This window comes from Bombina bombina, chromosome 6, assembly GCF_027579735.1.
Source record: "Bombina bombina isolate aBomBom1 chromosome 6, aBomBom1.pri, whole genome shotgun sequence".
Classification (NCBI taxonomy): domain Eukaryota; kingdom Metazoa; phylum Chordata; class Amphibia; order Anura; family Bombinatoridae; genus Bombina; species Bombina bombina.
The window spans coordinates 250,671,662-250,694,793 of record NC_069504.1 but is presented as its reverse complement, the minus strand read 5'-3'; the positions used below and the strand labels follow the sequence as shown (position 1 = coordinate 250,694,793).

Here is a 23,132-nt window from a genome sequence, read left to right as displayed (position 1 = left end):
TAAATAAATATATTACACTCTCCTCCCATACAATGTTATAAAAGGAAATTTGGTAATGTTGAGATTCTAAAAACTGTAATTTCATCTCAAAATTGATATCCAGTTTTTCCATTAGCAACATACTGTAGTTTTCTCTCACCAAACTAGTATACAAAACAAAGCACGCATGGGGATTGACACTACGACTCTCTAAGAGGTAAAGTATTTCAGAATGAAGGATTAATTAAATATCTAATAGCCTAAAATATCTGGTTTCTTTAGTTATATGATAAGAAAACGAGAGCACATAAAACGCATGAGGTTGAAAGGAAACTAAAAAACCGGAGGCGTCTAATCTCATGCACAGATCTATCATCAGCTGATGTGTGAGGATCCCATATAAAGGACAGATTGAGAGGAGCCGCCAGTTTACACTACGTACCCGACACTCACTGCAGCGCCCTCTGCTGTCTATACGGGACTGTATCCGTCTTCAATGCAACCTGCTATGATGATGTTCTCATCCAAATATTGGGCCAGGAGGGGGCTGTCTTTGGACTCAGCAATGCCCCATGATCTAAGCGTTCCACCGGTGAGTACCCATTAAATATCTAATATCGAGACTCTACTATACATAGTCTTGGAAACCTAAATTAATACAAGAAATTAAAAAGAAAAAAAGAAAAAAGAAAGAAACTTATTGCTCTTTACAATTTGGAAAACAGTAACATAATAAACGTCACCATGTTTTATAGTAGCATGTGTAAATAAAAAATATATTGTTTCACTTATAGATGAATAAACGGACACAAAGTGATTATCCCTCTAATTGTTACCATAAGCCAAACAAATATAGTTTGGCTTTTTTTGCAGTTATAAACTGGAACATGTTCTGTCAATTGAACACTAGATTTATCAGAAGAAATATTCCATTAGCTTTAATGCTGGTGCAAAGCTGAAGTAATTTTGCAGAGGAATAACTACTGATGAATGATATTTCCCCTTGTCACCAATTGAAGTTTCAGAGATGTATGACTGTACTAGCATGGGTATGGTAGGTTCAATGTAGACATACATCTTAATAATGAATATTTTTACACAAAACATACTTCTCTGAATGGAGTGTGCTATTACTTTAGTAATGAAACAATATTTTGTTTTAACTGTGTATGAGACTGAGACATGCAACTGGATTACTTCTTTAAATGCATATTGTAGACAAAATAAAGAAATAAAATAAAATTGTACTTTTAGTAAGGTTCCCCCCCTAATTCTCTTTTACATGTAAAACACCAATATAATTTCCAGTATAAATGAATAAATTATATAAACAAATATTAAACAAATATTATTTTTCTATAAATTACATATATATACACCAGAAAGTTTAAGTTCCCAATACAAAATCAATCAGGGAAATTCAAAAATTAAACTATCAAATCAAATAGTCTGATTTTTTTTTTAAATTATATTATTAAATTCTCTTGGGTGAATGAGTTTAATTTCAGAATTTCTGTACTTTTTAATGTTTTACTGGGGATTTAAATTCTGGCATTAAAGAAAGTTTTCAAAAATCCAACCTGCAGCCCCAAAACATACATTGCACATAGTTTCCAGGGACACTTTGCAGCAGAGCAAAACAGTAAGGAGGTTATAGAATACTGAGCACTTTAAAGGGACACTGAACCCAATTTTTTTTCTTTCGTGATTCAGATAGAGCATGAAATTTTAAGCAACTTTCTAATTTACTCTTATTATTAAATTTTCTTCATTCTCTTGGTATCTTTATTTGAAATGCAAGAATGTAAGTTTAGATGCCGGCCCATTTTTGGTGAACAACCTGGGTTGTCCTTGCTGATTGGTGGATAAATTCATCCACCAATAAAAAAAGTGCTGTCCAGAGTTCTGAACGTCAAAAAAAGCTTAGATGCCTTCTTTTTCAAATAAAGATAGCAAGAGAACGAAGAAAATTTGATATTAGGAGTAAATTAGAATGTTGCTTAAAATTGCATGCTCTATCTGAATCACAAAAGAAAATATTTGAGTTCAATGTCCCTTTAAGTAATGGTTTCTACCCTAAAGCACAAAATATCAAATATGTTTTTATTCCAATGTTTTCTCTACACTGCAGGTGATCTACAGTTGTCAGTTCACAAAATCAGATATTTTATTGTTCTGAGGGAAATCATGAGACTGGTGTGTGAAATACACCTTTTTTGTACATTACATAGTTCCCCCATGCCTAGATATACTTTGATGGGGCAGTATGGATTACACATAAAATATGAACCTATTGTTTGTTGAATCCACAGCCATACATTTGCTATGCTGACTATTGTAAACATATCCCACACTCTAGTTAGGGCAATTAGATAAGTAAGAGGAAAAGGGACGTTTTAATGAGAAATAAGTAGTTGAAAAATGATGACCCTTATATTCACCCTTTGTAAAACTTTGTGGGAACCTTTGGAAGCACCCACAGTTTTTTTTAATATAGAATCATCTCTGCCAGTATGATGTTAACAAGAATATAAAAGTCAAAATGAAACTTTCATGGTTTAGATAGACCATTACATTTTAAGACACTTTTAACTTTACTTCTATTATCTTGTTTACTTCATTGATATCATGTGTTGAAAAGCATATATAGATAGGTTCAGGGGCAGCAGTGGGAGCTAGCTGATGATTATAGGCTACATGCATATCCTTCTGCCATTGTCTCACCAGATGTCGTCAGCTAGCTCCCAGTGGTGCATTGTTGCTCTGGAGCTGAATTTTACTGTGTTTAACCAATTTATATGGGTAACAGTTATATGCGGAAATAGTACAGTTTTGAGCTGTAAATGAACAAAAGTTGAGATATGTTTCTTTACCATTGCAATAACTAGATTTACATCAAATTGGGCATGACCCCCCCCCCCCAAAAAAAAAAGATCCTTCATGCTTCAGATAAAGTATACCATTTTAAACAGCTTTCCAATTTACTTCTATTATCTAGTTTTCTTTGGGTTTTTTTGGTATCCTTTGTAGTAAAGGCTCAGGAGCTGGGAGCTAGATGCTGATTGGTGGTTGGTTGTACATATGGGCCTCTTGTCATTGGTTTACTGATGTGCTCAGCTAGCTCCCAGTAGCGCATTGCTGCTCCATCAATAAAGGATTCTAACAAAACAAAGCAAAATTGATCATATAAATACATTTGAAAGTTGTTTAAAATTGTATTCTCAAATTGAATCATGAAAGAAAAAAAATCTGTTTCATATCTCTTTAACCCTTTCTTTGCTAAGCCTTTTTTACACCCCAGTGCTGAGCCAATTGTAAGCTTTATTGCTACCTACATTTAAACCCTACTGTAAGTTAAATTTCAGTAAGTGACCCACACAAATTATATATTGTTTTTTTTCAGCCAGCCCAGCAGATTCACAATATACCATTATTATATTCATATTTCATGGCATGTGTGAAAGTTGTGACAAAAACTGTAAAAAAATATATATATTTTTGCTTTTGATTTTAGTAAATAATATTGAAAATGGCCAGGTGACCACTGCTGTTACTGTGATCACCTTACTAAATAGATTTGGGTATCCTCAGCATATAAGTGGTACTGGAATCCAAAGGAGGCTATAAGTTTTCCAAGGGAGGATGTATAGAGAGAGAAAAGTAAGGGACCCAAGACAGAGCCTTGCAGTACTCCAACTAAGAGAGGCATAGGCCCCTAGTTATCAATGTCTGTCGGACCTGATCCGACAGTGCGGATCAGGTCCGCCAGACTTCGCTGAATACGGCGAGCAATACGCTTGCCGTATTCAGCATTGCACCAGCAGCTCACAAGAGCTGCTGGTGCAACGCCGCCCCCTGCAGACTCGCGGCCAATGGGCCGCCAGCAGTGGGTTGTCAATCAACCCGATCATACTCGATCGGGTTGATTTCCGGCGATGTGTGTCCGCCTGATATGGAGCAGCGGTCTTTGTGACCGCTGCTTCATAACTGGTTTTTCTGGCGAGCCTGCCTCCATACGGAACTTGATACATATGCCCCATAGGCTCACAAGATATGTTGTTAAAGGAAAATGAAAATGAGTGTTTTGAGAAATATGAGGCAAACCAGGAGATTGCTGTGTCTCGGATGCCAAATGAATGTAGTATTTTTAGGAGGAGAGGATGGTCAACTGTGTCAAAGGCAGCGGACAGGTCAAGAAGAATTAGTAAGTGGCCTTTTGCTTTAGCTGACAAAAGGTAACTTGCTACTTTAATAAGAGCAGTTTCTGTTGAGTGTTTAGGGTGGAAACCAGATTGCAATGGATCAAGTACAGAGTTAGTTGTGAGAAATTGAGTTAGCTGATTATAGACCAGTCGTTCCAATAATTTTGAAGCAAAGGGAAATAAGGAGACCGGTTGATAGTTAGAAGGGGTGGTGGGGTCAAGCGAGGGCTTTTTTAGGATTGGTATGATTGACGCATGCTTGAAGGTATCAGGAAATGTGCCAGTGGTGAGAGATTGGTTAAAGAGATGAGTAGGGTTGGGGTTAGTGAAGCAGACAGAGGGGGAAGAAGTTGTGAAGGAATAGGGTCAAGTGGGCAGGTTGTGAGATGAGACAAGGATAAGAGTACAGAGACTTATTCCTCGTTTACAGGAGGGAAGTAGCATAGAGTTTTATTAATAGAAGGGATGGGTAAGATTGCTGGGTTTGAGGGGTGTGAGGTGCAGATATCTTTTTTAATGGTGATCAGCAATAATCTGAGCAGTGAGGTTGGTAGTGGGTGCAGGTGCAGGAGGACGTAGAAGGGAGTTAAAGGTTGAGAACAGCTTTCTGGGGTTGGATGCTTGAGATGATACAAGGGAGGAAAAATAGACTTGTTTGGCCAGGCTGAGCGCAGAGTTGTAGGACTTAAAGGGACAGTAAACCTCAAAAATAATGTTATATAATTCTGCACATAGTGCAGAATTATATAACATTATATTAGCCTTATCTTTATAAAACGTAATATTCCCTTTGAATTTAAAAAACCCCCGGCTGTTTTACAGACCCGCTCTCTGTGCTCTTCTGAGCGGGTCTGTTTTATTCACACAGCGCATCGGGCCAGCTGTATAGTCACAGCCCGGCCCGACCGCGCCATAACACTAAGTGCAGCTCGCTCCTGCTGTCAGACAGAGCAGGAGCGAGCTGCATTGTGTATAATGGCGCGGTCAGGCCGAGCTGTGACTATACAGCTGCCCCGATGCGCTGTGTGAATAAAACAGACCCGCTCAGAAGAGCACAGAGAGCGGGTCTGTAAAACAGCTGGGTTTTTTTTAAATTCAAACGGTATATTACGTTTTATAAAGATAAGGCTAATATAATGTTATATAATTCTGACTATGTGCAGAATTATATAACATTATTTTTAAGGTTTACTGACACTTTAAGGATGAATTTATAATGCCGGAAATCAGCACAGGTGCATGATTTCCTCCACTGCCGTGAACATCGCTGAAGATATCTGGTCTGTTTGGTGTGCCACAGTTGCCGTTGAGTGATTGATGTATGTTGAAGAGTGGAGGGTGCAGCTTTGTCAAGTGTTGATTTTAGTGCCGAATTATACTGTAAAGGTTTACAAGGTTTTGGCAAGAGAGGGATGAAATGTTGGAGAGCAGAGGATTCAGATGAGTGGAAAAGTCTGTGAGATACAAGTCATTTATATTCCTGCAAGGTAGCAGTTTTTTGGGGGCTTGCAAAGATGTAGTAGCTAGAGTAAGAGAGAAAGTTAGTAGATGGTGGTCAGAGAGAGGAAAGGGGAAGTTAAGGAAGTTGGAAATGGCACAGAGATTAGTGAAGACTAGGTCTATGGAATTGCCTTTACAGTGAGTTGGAGATGTTGTCCACTACGACAGGCCAAACGAGATGGTAAGGGATACGTTTAGAGGCAGCAGGCTTGTTAGGATTATCAACGGGTATGTTGAAGTCCCCTAAGATGAGAGAAGGGACGTTACAAGAGAGAAAATATGGAAGCCAGGCTTCAAAGTGGTCCCGAAATTGTGATGCTGTGCCAGGGGGCCGATAGATAACTGCAACACGAAGAGCTACTACAGTCGTAAGACAAATGGTTCTAAAAGTTTATCTATTATCCCCTTTGCTCAGAAATGGCAGCCATGCATGGCTAATTAGAAGGCTGCTTATTGCAGCTGTGCACCACAATTCTGAAATTCCTGGCAGTGAAGGGGTTAATCAGTTAGCTGACAAAGGTAAAATGTATTGTAGTGCAGTGCACCTACCACCTACTTGATCCCTCCCAAACATATCTCTCCCCTCCTCCCTCCCAATAGTCAGCATCATCTTTTACCATTTTAGATACTGTCAGCCAGTGTGCCAGTATGCAGTTAGTGGTTTTTATAATTATTTTTATGTATTTATTTATTTTCTGTAGTGTAGAGTTCCCTCCTCACCCTCCCACTTCCCTCAGAAATAGCTCTCGTTTCCACCCCTACTGCACTGCCATATTTGCTACTGGCAATATTCTAGTGTGCAGTCTGAAGGGGAGGGTTTGTTTTTTATTTATTTATTATTTCGTTTGTTTTCTGTAGTGTAGGGATCCCCCTCCCTCTCCCCACCTCCCCATCTAATTGTCCCCTTTTCCATAGTATAGGGAGCAATCCCTCCCTCTCTGCTTACAAAAACATTTCTGTAACATAGGGAACCCTTCCTCCTACCTCCTGCAATGGACTGTGCATCCGCCTCTTTCCCAAACACCCCATGACACCAACACACCTGATACAGACAGTCACACTGTCTGTGTCACTGTTTGTATCGCCAATCTGCCTTCATATAGTACGAGAGCACGATTAGTACTCCCTTACCTTATAAAGACAGATGCCCTCAGCCCCTGGCTACAGTCTAAGCTAACAGCTGGGCTGCAGTATGAGCCAAAGTGTTGGATGTTGGTAGTACAATTAACACTGTACATTGGGCAAAGTACTGTGCGACGTAGTACTTGCGTCAATCTGACTTAAGGGGTTATGATCCAGTTTACCACTGCATTTTTAATTTTTTGTAATCTTGAATAATTTGTGCATATTTGGAATGCGTTAAATGAGAACATACATTTTAGCCATAGAGGCAGACATATGTGTTAGATGTCTCTGTAAATTCATAAAAAGTAACTTGGCTGACCATTTAAACTGTTAAATGGATAATTTAAGAGATACTATATATTTTACAATACACATTGAACACTGTTAAAGTTTAGACACATAGGCATACTTGTCAACTGTCCTGATATTCCCAGAACAGTCCATTTTTTTGGCCCCTGTCACACTATAAAATTTTGCCGTAAAGTGTTGGGTTGGCATTACTGTCTGTGTAAATCAGACATGATATATTTGTTGGTGTTATGTCCATATCTGTTTGCATGCTGTTTATAATTTTCTAAATGTGCCTCAAATTCCCCCAAAATAGAGTGGTGTGTATTTAATAAAAAAAAGTATTTTTATTAAAATAACTGCACCAGGCAGATTTTGAAGGTTAACGTTGGTGGGTGTGGGGTGTTACATTGCGGTCTATTCGAACTGTGTGTCCCCAGTAAATATATATGTATATGCTTATAAACATATATATTTATGTGTTAATATGTATATACACATATTAACACGTACATATATATGTATATAATCATATACATATATGTTTACAATTTGCTACCATCACTGCGCGACTATTGGAGCCTATGGAAGCGCGTTCTTGTGAGCACTATGCTTTCCAGCAATGCGATTGCAAGCTCAATTTCACATTGCTGTCAACTTCTAATACTCTGGTATTACTCAGTGAAGCCCAAATATTGCTTTCACAAAAGCGATATTTAGTGCTCTACTTGTAATCTGGCACATAATGGGATGAATTGGGGTTTTGAATCTTTTTTTAGTTTACAGATAGTTTTAATAATGAAACATTAATATTTGTGTATGAAGCATTCTTGCCAGCTGTCCTGATATTTCCAGTTTTTTTGCCCCCAGTCCTGTTATAAAATTGTCCCTTGAGTTTGTACAGCTTTGTAAATACTGTATGTATCTTAAGGTATTCAGGTGACGTGGATGCCTATTGGAATCAGACGTGATATTTGTTGGTTTTATATCTGTTTGCATACTGTGGCATTTTAGTCTCCTGCACTTATTCATACGAATAATGATATAATATAAATATAATTTTCTTCTTCAGCTTAATTTGAATCATGCAATATTTAGTATGTCTGTTTATTCAGTGAAAACGGCATTGGATGTTTAAGAAAACAGCAGAGTGTGTAGACTATTAAACTCATCAGAGGGTTTACTGCTTACCTGATTGCACCAAGGCAAATTATGCCTGAAATTGTTTTCAAATGTTGGCAACTATGGTAAGCAGTTAAAAACATAAATTCACAGATATTTGTGAGTTTGTGCAAAAGGCAGCAGCTGTGCTGTGTAGTGTATAAAAGGATATACAAGTAAAAAATTCCTAACGCAGATAGAATGTTTTTAGAGAATTTTCAATTTACTATAATTATCATGTTTATTTCATTCTTTTGGTGTCCTTTGTTAAAAGGCATACCAAAGGAGGCTGGGAGCTAGCTGGAAATTGCTGACATTACACATATGCATCTTGTCATTGGCTCAGCAAACTTTATTGAGACCCCAGTACATTGCTGCTCTGCAGCTAACTTCAATAATTGGTTCACCATCTTTACAGGGGTCAGACATAGTTCTATGCATACAATAACAATACTTACACATTAGAATCCACTTTATGCGCTCACTTGCTTGACCTGCTGCTTACTATCCTTACTTCAGAAAAATATACCTAGGTATGCTCAGCAGCAGCAATGCACTACTAGGAGCTAGTGTGATTGTGACTAGGGGTTATGTATATATGCCTCTTCTCAATGGCTCACCAAATGTGTTCAGTTAGGTCCCTATAGTGCATTGCCTCTCCAGAGTGGAATTTAGCTATGTCTTTAATTCTTTTGCATGTATTAAAAACATAAATAAAGTCCTTTTGGGAGTCACAATCCTTGCGGCAATTGAGCAGGACATTACTGGTCAGCCAATCAGAAGCAGCAGCTGAATGTAGCCCTCTGGTCAACCAATCAGAAGCAGCAGCTGAATGTAGCCCTATTGTGGGAACTGAAATGCTTATGATATTCTTTACCTATATGTTTGGGGGCTACAATGCAAAGCGGACGATAATGATATCTGTTCTACCTGTAAGCTTAGCTTATTTTAATGGGTTATGTTTTCAAAGAACAAACACAGTGGTTTCATATTCAACAATAAACATAAATGAACAATTTCCCTTGCATTTTATACCAAGTTTACAGCACACTCTCCCTTTACCCGTCCTGTTTCAAATGGAATAAACTTTAAGGCTTTTAAACACATTTTACCTATGTATTACTTTAGACTTTGTTCTTACAACATTAAAAAAAATAATTTAATAAATACTTAAAACAGCACTCAGTAAAGGTTTAGCAAAGCAACTCACTTGATTATTATTGACGTGTCATCTGTAGTAACAGAAGGGTTAATCCCTAAAATGTAAATTTAGAATGGCTCATTAATATGCGTCACCTGTCACAGTGTTGCTTTACACAGCTATTTATTTTTTATTTGTAAATTGTTCTCAACAGCTCTTCATCAATGTACTTTTTTGTTGTTGCAGCTAGACAAATTGAATGCTGTGAAAATGGATGAGATCAAATGTACCAAAACTGAACCAGCTGCTGAAATAGAAAAAACAGCAGTTGTCCTTACTTTGAAAAATGAACTTGGAGAATTATCACAGATTTTTAAGATTTTCAAGGTAAGTTTAAAAAAAGATATATTAATATATAAGTTATGAGTTTGAAATCAAAGCTGGAGTTATTCAGATGTGTGAGTTTGTGAGACGTTTATTCAGTAGTTATACTCCCTTTAAATCATTTGAACATTTTCTTTAGTAAGTAATTGCTGCTTAAAGGGATGTTACATTAAATTATTATGTGTAGTAAATATTAAGAACTAAGGAAACATTTTGTTAGCAGAGTTTGTATTGGTTTGTGATCAGGGGATATTTAAGAACTGTTAATATTATCTCCTCTGCTGTGTCCCATTAGGGGCAAATATAAAAGAGTCATAACAGATCAAGCAATCACTGTGTAGCCTGTTGCAGGGTAAGGTTTTCACATCTGCGGTGTGTACTCCGAGATCTCTGGGGTATGTGGAACAAAGCCCACTATTTTCAGAGTGTCAGCTGGCATCTGTAAAGCGACTTTAATCCCTTGATTTTTTCTTTCATGATTCAGATAGATCATACACTTTTTAAACAACTTTCTAATTTATTTCTATAATTATTTTTTTCTGTTCTCTTGGTATCTATTGTTGAAAAGCAGGAAGGTAAGCTCTGGAGAGTGCATGTGACTGGAGCACTATTTTGTAGCAGTTTTGCAAGAAAGCAAGAGCACTAGAAGCACTATTTCCTGCCATGTAGTGCTCTAGATGAATACCTAGGTATCTCTTCAGCACAGAATATCATGGGAACTAAGCAAATTTGATAATAGAAGTATATGGCAAACTTTTTATTTTTAATGTATGCTCTGTCTAAATCACAAAAGAAAAAAATGTGAGTTTCATGTCTCTAATACTGAAAGTACATTATCATGTTTTTTTTTAATCGCATAAATAAACATTTCATAAATAATTTAAGTGAAATAGCCTTACATGAAAACTTAAGTAAAAAACATAATTTATGTAAGAACTTACCTGATAAATTAATTTCTTTCATATTGGCAAGAGTCCATGAGCTAGTGACGTATGGGATATACAATCCTACCAGGAGGGGCAAAGTTTCCCAAACCTCAAAATGCCTATAAATACACCCCTCACCACACCCACAATTCAGTTTAACGAATAGCCAAGTAGTGGGGTAATAAAGAAAGGAGTAAAAAGCATCAAGAAAGGAATTTGGAAATAATTGTGCTTTATACAAAAAATCATAACCACCATAAACAGGGTGGGTCTCATGGACTCTTGCCAATATGAAAGAAATTAATTTATCAGGTAAGTTCTTACATAAATTATGTTTTCTTTCATGTAATTGCAAGAGTCCATGAGCTAGTGACATATGGGATAGCAATACCCAAGATGTGGAACTCCACGCAAGAGTCACTAGAGAGGGAGGGATACAATAAACAGCCATTTTTCGCTGAAAAAAATAAATCCACAACCAAAAATATAAGTTTATTCTCATAAATGAAAAGAAAAACTGAAACAGCTGCCTGAAGAACTTTTCTACCAAAAACTGCTTCCGAAGAAGCAAATACATCAAAATGGTAGAATTTAGTAAATGTATGCAAAGGAGACCAAGTTGCTGATTTGCAAATCTGATCAACTGAAGCTACATTCTTAAAAGCCCATGAAGTGGAGACTGATCAAGTAGAATGAGCTGTAATTCTCTGAGGCGGGGCTTGACCCGACTCCAAATAATCTTAATGAATCAAGAGCTTTAACCATGAAGCCAAGGAAACAGCAGAAGCCTTCTGACCTTTCCTAGAACCAGAAAATATAACAAATAGATTAGAAGTCTTCCTGAAATCTTTAGTAGCTTCAATATAATATGTCAAAGCTCTTACCACATCCAAAGAATGTAAGGATCTCTCCAAAGAATTCTTAGGATTAGGACACAAGGAAGGGACAACAATTTCTCTATTAATGTTGCTAGAATCCACAACCTTAAGTAAGAATTTAAATGAAGTCCGCAAAACCACCTTATCCTGATGAAAAATCAGAAAAGGAGATTCACAAGAAAGAGCAGATAATTCAGAAACTCTTCTAGCAGAAGAGATGGCCAAAAGGAACAGCACTTTCCAAGAAAGTAATTTAATGTCCAAATAATTCATAGGCTCAAAAGGAGGAGCCTGTAAAGCCTTCAAAACCAAATTAAGACTCCAAGGAGGAGAGATTTATTTAATGACAGGCTTGATATGAACCAAAGCCTGTACAAAACAGTGAATATTAGGAAGTTTAGCAATCTTTCTGTGAAATAAAACAGAAAGGGCAGATATTTATCCCTTCAAGGAACTTGCAGACAAACCCTTATCCAAACCATCCTGAAGAAACTGTTAAAATTCTAGGAATTCTGAAAGAATGCCAAGAGAATTTATGAGAAGAACACCATGAAATATAAGTCTTCCAAACTCGATAATGAATCTTCCTAGAAACAGATTTAGGAGCCTGTAACATAGTATCAATCACTGAGTCAGAAAAACCTCTATGACTAAGCACTAAGCGTTCAATTTCCATACCTTCAAATTTAATGATTTGAGATCCTGATGGAAAAACGGACCTTGATACAGAAGGTCCGGCCTTAATGGAAGTGACAAAGGTTGGCAACTGGACATCCGAACAAGATCCGCATACCAAAACCTGTGAAGCCATGCTGGAGCCACCAGCAACACAAACGATTGTTCCATGATGATTTTGGAGATCACTCTTGGAAGGAGAACTAGAGGCGGGAAAATATAAGCAGGTTGATAACACCAAGGAAGTGTCAACACATCCACTGCTTCCGCCTGAGGATCCCTGGACCTGGACAGGTACCTGGGAAGTTTCTTGTTTAGATGAGAAGCCATCAGATCTATTTCTGGAAGACCCCACATCTGAACAACTTGAGAATACATATCTGGATGGAGGGACCACTCCCCCGGATGTAAAGTCTTGCGGCTGAGATCATCCACCTCCCAATTGTCTATACCTGGGATATGAACCGCAGAAATTAGACAGGAGCTGGATTCCGCCCAAGCAAGTATCCGAGATACTTCTTTCATAGCTTGGGGACTGCGAGTCCCACCCTGATGATTGACATATGCCACAGTTGTGATATTGTCTGTCTGAAAACAAATGAACGGTTCTCTCTTCAACATAGGCCAAATCTGAAGAGCCCTGAAAATCGCACAGAGTTCCAAAATATTGATTGGTAATCTCGCCTCTTGAGATTACCAAACCTCTTGTGCTGTCAGAGATCCCCAAACAGCTCCCCAACCTGAAAGAATCACATCTGTTGTGATCACAGTCCAGGTTGGTCGAACAAAGGAAGCGCCTTGAATTATACGATGGTGATCTAGCCACCAAGTCAGAGATAGTCGAACATTGGGATTTAAGGATATTAATTTTGATATCTTTGTATAATCCCTGCACCTTTGGCTCAGCATACAAAGCTGAAGAGGTCTCATGTGAAAATGAGCAAAGGGGATTGCGTCCGATGCTGCAGTCATGAGACTTCCATGCACATAGCTACTGAAAGGAATGACTGAGATTGAAGGTTCCGACAGGCTGTAACTAATTTTAAAAGTCTCTTGTCTTTTAGAGACAGAGTCATGGACACTGAATCTATCTGGAAGCCTAAAAAGGTGACCCTTGTCTGAGGAATCAAGGAACTCTTTGGTAAATTGATTCTCCAACCATGTTTTCGAAGAAACAACACTAGGTCTGAAACACACTTGAGGAAAGCCTGAGCCTTTACTGGATTTGCTGGGATGCATGAGAGAAAAAAATCTTCTCACAGGAGGTCTTACTCTGAATCCTATTCTGTACCCCTGAGAGTCAATACTCAGAATCCATTGATTTTGGACAGAATCTATCCCAACATCCTGGAAAAATCTTAATCTGCCCCATACCAGCTGAGCTGGAATGAGGGCCGCACCTTCATGCGGACTTAGGGGCTGGCTTTGGTTTCTTAAATGGCTTGGATTTATTCCAATTTGAAGAAGGTTTCCAATTGGAAACAGATTCCTTGAGGGAAGGATTAGGTTTTTGTTCCTTATTTTGTCGAAAGGAACGAAAACGGTTAGAAGCTTTAGATTTACCCTTAGGTCTTTTATCCTAAGGCAAAAAAACTCCCTTCCCCCTAGTGACAGTTGAAATAATCAAATCCAACTGAGAACCAAATAACTTATTACCTTGGAAAGAAAGAGACAGCAATCTGGACTTAGAAGTCATGTCAGCATTCCAAGATTTAAGCCACAAAGCTCTTCTAGCTAAAATAGATTTAACATCAATTTTGATGATATAAAAAATGGCATCACAAATAAAATGATAAGCATGTTGCAACAAGCGAACAATGCTAGACAAATCAGAATCCAATTCTTGTTGCACTAAATTTTCCAACCTAAAAGTTGATGCAGCTGCAACATCAGCCAAAGAAATTGCAGGCCTGAGAAGTTGACCTGAATATAAATAGGCTTCCCTTAGATAAGATTCAAGTTTCCTATCTAAAAGATCTTTAAAAGAAGTACTATCTTCCATAGGAATAGTAGTACGTTTAGCAAGAGTTGAGATAGCCCCATCAACTTTGGGGACCTTTTCCCAAAACTCCATTGTAATTGCTGGCAAAGGATACAATTTTTTAAACCTTGAAGAAGGAATAAAAGAAGTACCAGGCCTATTCCATTCCTTAGAAATAATATCAGAAATAGCATCAGGAACTGGAAAAACCTCTGGAATAACCACAGGAGGTTTATAAACCGAATTTAAATGTTTACTAGTTTTAATATCAAGAGGACTAGTCTCCTCAATATCCAATGTAATCAACACTTATTTTAACAAAGAACGAATATACTCCATTTTAAATAAATAAGTAGATTTGTCAATGTCAATATCTGAGGAAGGATCTTCTGAATCAGATAGATCCTCATCAGAGGAGGAAAATTCAGTATGTTGTTGGTCATTTGAAATTTCATCAACCTTATGAGAAGTTTTAAAAGACCTTTTACGTTTATTAGAAGGCGGGATGGCAGACAAAGCCTTCTGAATAGAATCAGCAACAAATTATTTTAAATTCATAGGTATACCTTGTACATTAGATGTTGAAGGAACAGCAATAGGCAATGTAGTATTACTGATGGACACATTATCTGCATGTAAAAGTTTATCATTACAACTATTACAAACCACAACCGGAGATATAATCTCCACAAGTTTACAACAAATGCACTTAGCTTTGGTAGAACTATTATCAGGCAGCAGGGTTCCAACAGATACTTCTGAGACAGGATCAGATTGAGACATCTTGCAAAATGTAAGAGAAAAAACAACATATAAAGCAAAATGATCAATTTCCTTATATGGCAGTTTCAGGAATGGGAAAAAATGCAAACAGCATAGCCCTCTGACATAGAAAAAAGGCAAGAGGCATATAGGAACGGGGCTTTAAATAATTAAATTATTTGGCGCCAAGTATGACGCACAACGTAACTGAATTTTTTTTGGTGCTAACAACATCCGGAAATGACACACTCGTGTCACTAACGATGCAACCTTGTGCAAGGAACTCGGCGTCAACTAAGACGGCGGAAATGACGAATTTGCGTCATTGGACGTACCTTTGCGCCAAAAAAATTCCTGCGCCAAAAATGACGCAATAAACTTTGGCATTTTGCTCACTCGCGGGCCTAATTTTGCCCGCAATTTTAAAGAAAAAAGCAGTCAATCTGAAAAAAGACTAAACCCCAGGTAAGAAAAATATTTTCTAAATATGTTTTTCCCCAAATACGTATGAAACTGACAGTCTGCAAAAGGAAATACATAAACCTGACTCATGGCAAATATAAGTACAATACATATATTTAAAACTTTATATTAATGCATAAAGTGCCAAACCATAGCTGAGGTGTCTTAAGTAATAAAAACATACTTACCAAAAGACACCCATCCACATATAGCAGATAGCCAAACTAGTACTGAAACGGTTATCAGTAGAGGTAATGGTATATGAGAGTATATTGTCGATCTGAAAAGGGAGGTAGGAGATGAATCTCTACGACCGATAACAGAGAACCTATGAAATAGATCTCCTGTGAGGAAAACCATTGCATTCAATAGGTGATACTCCCTTCACATCCCACTGACATTCACTGTACTCTGAGAGGAATCGGGCTTCAAAAAATGCTGGGAAGCGCATGTCAACGTAGAATCTAGCACAAACTTACTTCACCACCTCCATAGGAGGCAAAGTTTGTAAAACTGAATTGTGGGTGTGGTGAGGGGTGTATTTATAGGCATTTTGAGGTTTGGGAAACTTTGCCCCTCCTGGTAGGATTGTATATCCCATATGTCACTAGCTCATGGACTCTTGCCAATTACATGAAAGAAATATCTATATTGTCTGTCTGTCTATTTAAATAGATATATTTTAATAGATATATGTGGTGTGTATATAATAGAAATGCCAGCACTTTGATTACAGTACAGAATGTTTAGGTCAACATACTGACATCAAATGAAATAAAATACAAAAAGATTGCAGAAATACAACCTCACTAACCTTGTTTGTGAAAAAGGCAAGGAAAGAATTCTGTAATGATCCAGCTATTTCTGTGCCTTAGGCTTATCGTTTAGAAGATTGATAGTACAAGGGTCTGCCATAAAAAGCAATGCCAGGGCCGCATAAGGCCCCAAGGAAAGGTAGAGGGGTTACATTTGTTGCTGTCTCATGAAACAAATCTCCAGCATTTGATTCTTCACTTACAATGTCATTGAATTGTGATTCACAAAGCCCATTATTTCTTAAAGGAGTTAAATTGTGTCCCCAATTCATGATGCAGAAAATATATTTTTCTCATGTGGTCGTTTGGTAGAAAGTTTGTACTATTTCAGCTACTTATTACTACCGCAAGGCAATATCTTATGTTTTGGGCCAGATTCCTATACAAGGGAAATGATTCCACGTACGTTTGTGAGCATAGAAGATTCTACAGAAATTTCTTGTAGAACGAGGCAGCAACAGCATATTAATAAAGAAACCACTATATCTTATATTTTGCAGAATAAAGGGAGAATATGACATAACCAAATATATATTTTTAAAACCTTTAAATAGACATACACGCCAATACTAAAATTGTATGATCCATAAAGTGTACAATTCAAATTTAAAAGATCAATTTTAATTCCATTATCAAATTTACCCATTTACCTTTGTATTCTTTGCTAAAATTAGCTATTTTTCATGAAAGAATACTGAGGTATGCTTATGCTCATGGTGTGTATGTAAAAATATGTATAAGAATGTTACAAAAGTAGTTTCAAACACCTGCGCCATATTGTTTTCAAGACATAGAAGTTTCATTTTGACTTAAAGGGACAGGAATCCCCCAAATTTTCTTTCATGATTTGGATAGAACATATAATTTTAAACAGCTTTCCAATATACTTATATTATCATATTTGCTTCTTTATCTTGTTATGTGCAGGCACCAATCAGCAACCAGCTCCCTCTAGTAGGATATGTGCGTATGCTTTTTCAACAAGGAATACCAAGAGAACAAAGCAAATTTTAAAATAGAAGTGAATATCTGTGTGTCTTAAAATGACGTGTTCTATCTGAATCATGCAAGTTTTATTTTGACTTTGCCTTTAATTGCAAAAAACTGCTGCAATCAAACAAGCCTTGTGTTAAAACTTTTAATAAAAGTTATCTATATCTCTTTAATGAACGTTGCCATTTTTGCACTCGTGTACAATAGTGTTATATCATTAAATAAATATATTAACCCCTAAACCGCCACTCCCGGACCCCGCCACCAGCTACATTAACTATATTACCCCCTAATATGATCCCCCTATACCGCCGCCACCTATTTTAACTATATTACCCCCCTAATGTGAGCCCCTTACCCCGCCGCCACCTACATTAACTATATTACCCCCTAATATGATCCCCCTACGCTGCCGCCACCTATTTGAACTATATTAACCCCCTAATCTAATCCCCCTACACCGCCGCCACCTATATAAAACATATTAACCCCTAATCTGACCCCCCTACACCGTCGCCACCTATATTAAATATATTAACCCTAATTATATTAGGGTTAATATAGTTAATATAGTTATTATATTATATATATTATTAATATAGTTAATAATTAATATAGTTATTATATTATATATATTAACTATATTAACCCTATCTAACCCTAACACCCCTAACTTAATTATTATTGCAATAAATCTAAATAATATTAATATTATTAACTAAAATTTTCCTATTTAAAACTAAATACTTACCTATAAAAAAAACCCATAAAATAGCTACAATATAATTGATAATTACATTGTAGCTATTTTAGGGTTTATATTTATTTTACAGGTAACTTGGTATTTATTTTAACTAGGTACAATAGCTATTAAATAGTTAATAACTATTTAATAGCTACCTAGTTAAAATAATTACCAATTTACCTGTAAAATAAATCCTAACCTAAGTTACAAATACACCTACACTATCAATAAATTAATTAAATAAGCTACAATTATCTAAACTAAAATATAATTAAAAAACACTAAATTACAAAAAATATAAAAAGATTACAAGAATTTTAAGCTAATTACACCTAATCTAAGCCCCCTAATAAAATAACAAAGCCCCCCAAAATAAAAAAAATGTCCCTACCCTAAACTAAATTACAAAAAGTAATCAGCTCTATTACCAGCCCTTAAAAGGGCCTTTTGTGGGGCATTGCCCCAAAGTAATCAGCTCTTTTACCTGTGAAAAAAAAGAACAACCCCCCATTACAACCCACCACCCACACACCCCTACTCTAAAACCCACCCTATCCCCCCTTAAAAAACCTAAGTCTAACCCCCAAGTGGTCCTTACCTGTCCTGAAGACCGGCGGAGAAGGTCCTGTTCCAGGCGGAGAAGTCTTCTTCCAGACGGCGACCTCTTCTTCTTCCAGGAACCAGCCGGCGCGGAGCGGAGGAGTTGAAGACTGATGAGCGCGGAGCTGAAGACCGTTCTCTCTGGAACTGAAGACCCGCGATGCAGGAACTGAAGATCGGCGACGCTGGAACTGAAGACCGGAGCCATGGAGCGTGGAGGATCCTCTTCATACAATCGCCGCCGTACACTGAATCGGAATTCAAGGTACGCGATTAAAAATGGCGTCTCTTGAATTCCTATTGGCTATTTTGAGCCTTCAAATTCAAATCAGCCAATCGGATGAGAGCTACTTTAATTCTATTGGCTGATTTGATTAGCCTATAGAATAAGAGCTACTGTAATTCTATTGGCTGATTAGAATAGCCAATAGAATTGCAGTATTACAGAATTACAGTAGCTCTTATTCTATTGGCTAATCAAAGGGTTTTTTTAAGGGGGGATAGGGTGGGTTTTAGAGTAGGGGTGTGTGGGTGGTGGGTTCTTTTTTTCACAGGTAATAGAGCTGATTACTTTTTTTTTTTTATTAGGGGGCTTAGATTAGGTGTAATTAGCTTAAAATTCTTGTAATCTTTTTTTATTTTTTGTAATTTAGTGTTTTTTTTTGTAATTTAGTTTAGTGTATTTAATTATATTTTAGTTTAGATAATTGTAGTTTATTTAATTTATTGATAGTGTAGGTGTATTTGTAACTTAGGTTAGGATTTATTTTACAGGTAAATTGGTAATTATTTTAACTAGGTAGCTATTAAATAGTTAACTATTAGCTATTGTACCTAATTAAAATAAATACCAAGTTACCTGTAAAATAAATATAAACCCTAAAATAGTAATGTAATTATTAATTATATTGTAGCTATCTTAGGCCTAGATTTGGAGTTCGGCGGTAAAAGGGCTGTTAACGCTCCGCGGGCTTTTTTCTGGCCGCACCATAAATTTAACTCTGGTATCGAGAGTTAAAACAAATGCTGCGTTAGGCTCCAAAAAAGGAGCGTAGGGCATTTTTACCGCAAATGCAACTCTCGATACCAGAGTTGCTTACGGACGCGGCCAGCCTCAAAAACGTGCTCGTGCACGATTCTCCCATAGGAAACAATGGGACTGTTTGAGCTGAAAAAAAACCTAACACCTGCAAAAAAGCAGCGTTCAGCTCCTAACGCAGCCCCATTGTTTCCTATGGGGAAACACTTCCTACGTCTGCACCTAACACCCTAACATGTACCCCGAGTCTAAACACCCCTAACCTTACACTTATTAACCCCTAATCTGCCGCCCCCGCTATCGCTGACCCCTGCATTACAGTTTTAACCCCTAATCTTCCGCTCCGTAAACCGCCGCAACCTACGTTATCCCTATGTACCCCTAATCTGCTGCCCTAACATCGCCGACCCCTATGTTATATTTATTAACCCCTAATCTGCCCCCCACAACGTCGCCGACACCTGCCTACACTTATTAACCCCTAATCTGCCGAGCGGACCTGAGCGCTACTATAATAAAGTTATTAACCCCTAATCCGTCTCACTAACCCTATCATAAATAGTATTAACCCCTAATCTGCCCTCCCTAACATCGCCGACACCTACCTTCAATTATTAACCCCTAATCTTCCGATCGGAGCTCACCGCTATTCTAATAAATGTATTAACCCCTAAAGCTAAGTCTAACCCTAACACTAACACCCCCCTAAGTTAAATATAATTTTTATCTAACGAAATAAATTAACTCTTATTAAATAAATGATTCCTATTTAAAGCTAAATACTTACCTGTAAAATACATCCTAATATAGCTAAAATATAAATTATAATTATATTATAGCTATTTTAGGATTAATATTTATTTTACAGGTAACTTTGTAATTATTTTAACCAGGTACAATAGCTATTAAATAGTTAAGAACTATTTAATAGTTACCTAGTTAAAATAATAACAAAATTACCTGTAAAATAAGTCCTAACCTAAGATATAATTAAACCTACCACTACCCTATCAATAAAATAATTAAATAAACTACCTACAATTACCTACAATTAACCTAACACTACACTATCAATAAATTAATTAAACACAATTCCTACAAATAAATACAATTAAATAAACTAGCTAAAGTACAAAAAATAAAAAAGATCTAAGTTACAGAAAATAAAAAAATATTTACAAACATAATAAAAATATTACAACAATTTTAAACTAATTACACCTACTCTAAGCCCCCTAATAAAATAACAAAGCCCCCCAAAATAAAAAATTCCCTACCCTATTCTAAATTAAAAAAGTTACAAGCTCTTTTACCTTACCAGCCCTGAACAGGGCCCTTTGCGGGGCATGCCCCAAGAATTTCAGCTCTTTTGCCTGTAAAAGAATAAATACAATACCCCCCCCCCCCAACATTACAACCCACCACCCACATACCCCTAATCTAACCTAAACCCCCCTTAAATAAACCTAACACTAAGCCCCTGAAGATCTTCCTACCTTGTCTTCACCATACCAGGTTCACCGATCCGTCCTGAAGAGCTCCTCCGATGTCCTGATCCAAGCCCAAGCGGGGGCTGAAGAGGTCCATGATCCGGTCAAAGTCTTCATCCAAGCGGGGCAGAAGAGGATCTTCCATCCGATTGAAGTCATCATCCAGGCGGCATCTTCGATCTTCTTCCATCCGGAGCGAAGAGGCAGGATCCTGAAGACATCCAGCGCGGAACATCCATCCGGACCGACGACTGAACGACGAATGACTGTTCCTTTAAGGGACGTCATCCAAGATGGCGTCCCTCGAATTCCGATTGGCTGATAGGATTCTATCAGCCAATCGGAATTAAGGTAGGAATTTTCTGATTGGCTGATGGAATCAGCCAATCAGAATCTAGTTCAATCCGATTGGCCGATCCAATCAGCCAATCAGATTGAGCTCGCATTCTATTGGCTGATCGGAACAGCCAATAGAATGCGAGCTCAATCTGATTGGCTGATTGGATCAGCCAATCGGATTGAACTTGATTCTGATTGGCTGATTCCATCAGCCAATCAGAAAATTCCTACCTTAATTCCGATTGGCTGATAGAATCCTATCAGCCAATCGGAATTCGAGGGACGCCATCTTGGATGACGTCCCTTAAAGGAACAGTCATTCGTCGTTCAGTCGTCGGTCCGGATGGATGTTCCGCGCTGGATGTCTTCAGGATCCTGCCTCTTCGCTCCGGATGGAAGAAGATCGAAGATGCCGCCTGGATGATGACTTCAATCGGATGGAAGATCCTCTTCTGCCCCGCTTGGATGAAGACTTTGACCGGATCATGGACCTCTTCAGCCCCCGCTTGGGCTTGGATCAGGACATCGGAGGAGCTCTTCAGGACGGATCGGTGAACCTGGTATGGTGAAGACAAGGTAGGAAGATCTTCAGGGGCTTAGTGTTAGGTTTATTTAAGGGGGGTTTGGGTTAGATTAGGGGTATGTGGGTGGTGGGTTGTAATGTTGGGGGGGGGGGTATTGTATTTATTCTTTTACAGGCAAAAGAGCTGAAATTCTTGGGGCATGCCCCGCAAAGGGCCCTGTTCAGGGCTGGTAAGGTAAAAGAGCTTGTAACTTTTTTAATTTAGAATAGGGTAGGGAATTTTTTATTTTGGGGGGCTTTGTTATTTTATTAGGGGGCTTAGAGTAGGTGTAATTAGTTTAAAATTGTTGTAATATTTTTATTATGTTTGTAAATATTTTTTTATTTTCTGTAACTTAGATCTTTTTTATTTTTTGTACTTTAGCTAGTTTATTTAATTGTATTTATTTGTAGGAATTGTGTTTAATTAATTTATTGATAGTGTAGTGTTAGGTTAATTGTAGGTAATTGTAGGTAGTTTATTTAATTATTTTATTGATAGGGTAGTGGTAGGTTTAATTATATCTTAGGTTAGGACTTATTTTACAGGTAATTTTGTTATTATTTTAACTAGGTAACTATTAAATAGTTCTTAACTATTTAATAGCTATTGTACCTGGTTAAAATAATTACAAAGTTACCTGTAAAATAAATATTAATCCTAAAATAGCTATAATATAATTATAATTTATATTTTAGCTATATTAGGATGTATTTTACAGGTAAGTATTTAGCTTTAAATAGGAATCATTTATTTAATAAGAGTTAATTTATTTCGTTAGATAAAAATTATATTTAACTTAGGGGGGTGTTAGTGTTAGGGTTAGACTTAGCTTTAGGGGTTAATACATTTATTAGAATAGCGGTGAGCTCCGGTCGGCAGATTAGGGGTTAATAATTGAAGTTAGGTGTCGGCGATGTTAGGGAGGGCAGATTAGGGGTTAATACTATTTATGATAGGGTTAGTGAGGCGGATTAGGGGTTAATAACTTTATTATAGTAGCGCTCAGGTCCGCTCGGCAGATTAGGGGTTAATAAGTGTAGGCAGGTGTCGGCGACGTTGAGGGGGGCAGATTAGGGGTTAA

At 37.3% G+C, this 23,132-nt stretch overlaps 1 protein-coding gene across 1 annotated transcript in view; it reads left to right on the top strand.

Annotated features, from left to right (window-relative positions):
* The first annotated feature begins 475 nt into the window (after positions 1 to 475).
* TPH2 (tryptophan hydroxylase 2) overlaps positions 476 to 23,132 on the top strand; it is a 688,548-nt gene continuing 665,891 nt past the window's right edge. Inside the window, exons 1-3 of the mRNA XM_053716778.1 lie at positions 476 to 560; positions 2,789 to 2,808; positions 9,643 to 9,783. Coding sequence (XP_053572753.1) covers positions 476 to 560; positions 2,789 to 2,808; positions 9,643 to 9,783 — 246 coding nt within the window. The remainder of the gene's footprint in view (positions 561 to 2,788; positions 2,809 to 9,642; positions 9,784 to 23,132) is intronic.